This window comes from Lolium rigidum, chromosome 4 (assembly GCF_022539505.1).
Source record: "Lolium rigidum isolate FL_2022 chromosome 4, APGP_CSIRO_Lrig_0.1, whole genome shotgun sequence".
Lineage (NCBI taxonomy): Eukaryota > Viridiplantae > Streptophyta > Magnoliopsida > Poales > Poaceae > Lolium > Lolium rigidum.
The window spans coordinates 174,596,278-174,600,449 of record NC_061511.1 but is presented as its reverse complement, the minus strand read 5'-3'; the positions used below and the strand labels follow the sequence as shown (position 1 = coordinate 174,600,449).

General features: G+C 49.4%; 1 protein-coding gene across 1 annotated transcript; it reads left to right on the top strand.

The window, feature by feature from the left end:
* The first annotated feature begins 880 nt into the window (after positions 1 to 880).
* LOC124706700 lies at positions 881 to 2,485 on the top strand. The gene is made up of 2 exons (XM_047238370.1): positions 881 to 1,147; positions 2,111 to 2,485. The coding sequence occupies exons 1-2, from the start codon at positions 881 to 883 to the stop codon at positions 2,483 to 2,485; spliced, it is 642 nt and encodes a 213-aa protein (XP_047094326.1).
* The last annotated feature ends 1,687 nt before the right edge of the window (positions 2,486 to 4,172 follow it).

Genomic DNA, 4,172 nt, shown 5'->3' with positions numbered 1-4,172 from the left:
TACATAAATTCAATTCGACTCTCGGGTGCATATGTTCCCTCTACCAAAAAATTATATTTCGAAATGTTGAAATTTTTGACAAGAAATTCTACTTGTACATCTCCATAATATATATGCATTTGTCAAGTTTCACGAGGAACCAATATTCTTTGTGGTGTATGTAAAAAAGAGAAAAATAATCTTCTGAAAAGCTTTATTTTTAGCATTAATTTTTGTCTTTTTTACACGCGCAGCACGATAAGTCGATTTTTCATAAAACGACCGTGTGAGCACGTAGCACGTGAAGATCTACCTGCAATTTTGAGAGAGCTTATGCTCTCATGTGTCAAAACACCATACATGTATCATCTTTAAATTCCTCCATCCATCTGCAAGCCTCCACCCTCCCCTTAACTCCAGTGAAGCCATGTAGTGTTTAACTCCCCAACAGAGCTAACTAAAATCACCTCTGTTGCAGCTGCTCCTGCCTGGGCTAGCTGATCCAGTCCTCACACTACAACTTACAGGGCAAGCAAGCAATGGCAGGGGCGGGCCTTGTAGATTTTGTGGTTGCTCTCTCCTGGGATGTGTGAGGCATTATGACGTGTACAGTCCGAGCATGTAGAGCAAGGCCGACTTAAATGGGGGAGGAGGTGGAGAGATTTGAGTCATTTAAAGCCACTCTACTTGTCACCCTTTAATGGCCGGCCTGCCCTGTCCTTAATGGGGTTAGATGAAAGCCAATTAAGAGCCCTTCATTAGTGTCCACGCCCTCCCCTGCATGACCCCATCAATGGAAAGCCCAGCGTAGAAGAGACTCACTCAATTCTCCTACACCTCCTCCCATCAACTACACAGGCTTGCACCCTACAGTCCACATATATATAGGAGTGCTGGCAAGATGACCACTGAATTCTTGAGAGTGGACAAGTTTCATGAGGAAGTGAGTGCCAAAAAGATGGAGATGCAGCCGGAGCTATCACTCGGGCCAACGTGGCCGGCGCTGGGCTTTGCCTCCGAGAAGAGCACCAAGAGCTCGTCGTCCGAGTCGGACGGCAGCTCCCGGAAGAAGAGGAAGCACTACACCTGGGAGGAGCCCGTGTCGCACCTGGAGCTCCATCTCAGTGATCCACTGCCCCTGGACTGGGACCAGTGCCTTGACCTCCAAGTGAGTTCATTTCTATCTCCACTAGCTAGTTGTTCTGAGTGATACTTCCCTCGCTACTAGAGGGGCCATTGCCTAAAACTTGTTTCTCTTGCTTCTCAACTAAAACAGAACACTTTACCACTATGTCTGTGACAAATTGTCGGTAAAGCTAGTTGCAACAAAGCTATTTATGGCGTGCTGCACCTTTTCTTACAAGTGCATATGCCCCGCCACTGAGAGGTGAGAGGTGAGAGGTGTGTGAAACCGCACAAAATGCATGCGGTAAAACGTGCATGCAGGAAGCTGTACTTTTGATAGTTTCCCTATTGTATTTCTGACGCCCAAGAGGCATCTTGTAGTACAGAAACTCAATTCGGCTCCCGGGTGCGTATGATCCCTCTACCATAAAAACATATTTCCAAGTGTTAAAAAATTTTGACAAAAAAATTTACATGTACATCTCCACAATATATGTGTATTCGTCAAGTTTCACGAAAAAATGATATTTTTTGTAGTCTAAGCGAAAAGGAGAAAATTTATCTTGTGACAAGTCTTTGTTTCAGCATCGAATTTTGTCTTTTTTACACACGGCACATGACATGTCGATTTTTCATTAAACGACTTTGTGAGCGCGTAGCACATAAAGATGTACGTGCGAAATTTTTTCTTCAATTTTTTTGACATTTTAAAATATATCTAACATGTATTTCAAAATAAAGGGAGCATACGCTCCCATGTGCCAAAACATCACTCCCCTTGTAGTACCACGTTATCTAGAAGATTCAAGTATAGATATCTAACTTCGATGCTCTACCAGCAGCTCTCCTAAACATTTGTAAAAAATTCCACTAATGGAATGAAACAGCAGGTCATCTCCGGCCTGCTGTCATTCAGAAAAAAAAAACTTTGATGCTGTCATGATTGCCTCATCATTTGATGCGCTATGGTCTATTAATTTAATGTGTTAATATTATGCTTTTGCAGTCTGGAAGGATGTATTACCTGAACAGGAAGACGTTGAAGAGGAGCTGGAACAGACCCAAGGAGCAGGGCGTGAACCTGGAGCTCAACATGTCCACCACACCGATGAACGTCGTCGTTTTGGATGGCAACACCGGCCCCACTGCTGCCACCCTCTCACAAGCTGGAACAAAGAGAGGCACCGTGGTCAGCTCCGGAGAAAACATGATCGCCGTGCCATGCGCCAACTGCCATCTCCTAGTCATGCTCTGCAAGTCCTCCCCTTCCTGCCCCAACTGCAAGTTCGTGCAGTCGTTGGCACCAGCTGCGCCACAGGTGGCTAATCGCAGGCTCGACGCCACCGTGAAGCCACTGCAAACCCTGAGCCTTCTCCACTAGGAAGCAGATGATCTTAGAAAGTAAACCCTAGTAGCTAGACCATGGGTTGGTATGGGCCGGCCAACGAATCGAATAGTACTATGTTAATCAAAGGGCCTCCTCGAGGAGGGCAAGTAAATCTATAGCTGTATTAAGTATAATTAATTAATAGTAATGGTGATAACTCACTGTTTCCTCGTCATTGAATGAAACTGAGGTAAAATAGGGCATTGAAGGTGCCGTCCTTGCCCTTGTCTTCTCCATTAAAGAAGAGGGTGGACGGCCGGTGGTGGTGGTGCTAGCTCTTCGGCGCCGCCATAAAGGCCTTCACTGCCACGCCATGGCGCAAATTTTGGCCGAGGGAGTGAAGAGGAGGAGGATGAATGCCACACCTACTCGACTACTTCCCTCCCTCGGCTGCATTGCACATTCTATTCCCTTCTTTGTCTGCTATCCCCAAAACACATGGGTTAAGCTGTGCACTTAGATTCAGAGTGAATAACAGTAACCTGAGATAGCTACAGGGACTTGGCACTCCTGACTCCTGATAGTAAGAGGGTGAGCAATCAATAGGAGAGGGTGCAAACTGTGAGTGAGGAATGTAAGAGCATCTCCACTCGTCCCCCCGACGAGGCCCCCGGCGAGCGTTTTTTCCATCCGGACGGCGTAATTCGGCCCAGTCGCGCCCCCGGTTCCTCGTTTTCGTCCGGATTTGGGCCTAAATCCATCCGGCGATCCCACGACATCCCCGGCCCCCCGGGGAGCGCTCGGGGACTCCGGACGAGTGAAAAGCGGGGAAGGGCCCGATCTGTCGGTGACTCGACGCACGAATCCCACCGCCACGTCGCTCAAAATCTCCCCCACCCCTCGTATCTCTCTCGCCGCCGGCACCACCCCGCCGGCTTGTTGCCCAGATTGCGCCGCCACTCCTTCCCCACCTGCCTATATTCCGCCGTGTTTGGACGACGGTCTATCCGGCTGCTCTTCCGCCGGCCTGTTTTCCGGCCTGCTTGCTCGTCGTCGCTCGCGGCTCGGGTTGCCTCGACCACGCCCGTCGGGTGTTCGTCCATTTGCCTCGCCGGCCATGGACTCGGACGAAGAGGAGGAGCAGATGTTCGTCGAGCTTATGCAAGAAGAGATGGCAGCAGCCGCCCAAGACGAGGAGCACATGATGATCCTTGGTTGCTTGGCAAGCATGTACGGCGGACTGGCAACTCGTCGGCGTGGTGGGTCGGCACGAGGTCGCCGGAAGTGCAAGCCGAGACAGCGAATGGAGGGCTACTGCATGTTGTACGCCGACTACTTCGCCGACAATCCATTGCACGGTGAGAGTGTTTTCCGGCGTCGCTTCAGGATGAGCAGAAAGCTATTTCTGGAAATTGTGTATGCCATCCGCCACTTTGATCCCTACTTCAGATGCAAGGCGGATTGCACTGGTTTGGTTGGATTTTCGTCACTGCAGAAGTGCACAGTGGCTATGAGGATGTCTGGCGTATGGAGCTCCCGGTGATACCGCAGATGACTATCTTCGCATGGCGGAGTCCACCGCCCTTGATTGTTTCTACCGGTTCTGCAGGGACGTCATAGCGGTGTTCGGGGACTATTACTTGAGATCACCCACTGTCGAAGACACTCGGAGGATCCTTGCAACAAATGAAGCTAGAGGTTTTCCAGGGATGCTTGGAAGCATTGACTGCATGCATTGGCA

What these genes read in the sequence shown, in the direction of transcription:
- LOC124706700 (XM_047238370.1), top strand. Translation starts at nt 881, where the DNA reads ATGACCACTGAATTCTTGAGAGTGGACAAGTTTCATGAGGAAGTGAGT. An exon ending in ACCAGTGCCTTGACCTCCAA is followed by an intron (nt 1,148 to 2,110) that starts GTGAGTTCATTT and finishes ATGCTTTTGCAG; the next exon opens with TCTGGAAGGATGTATTACCT.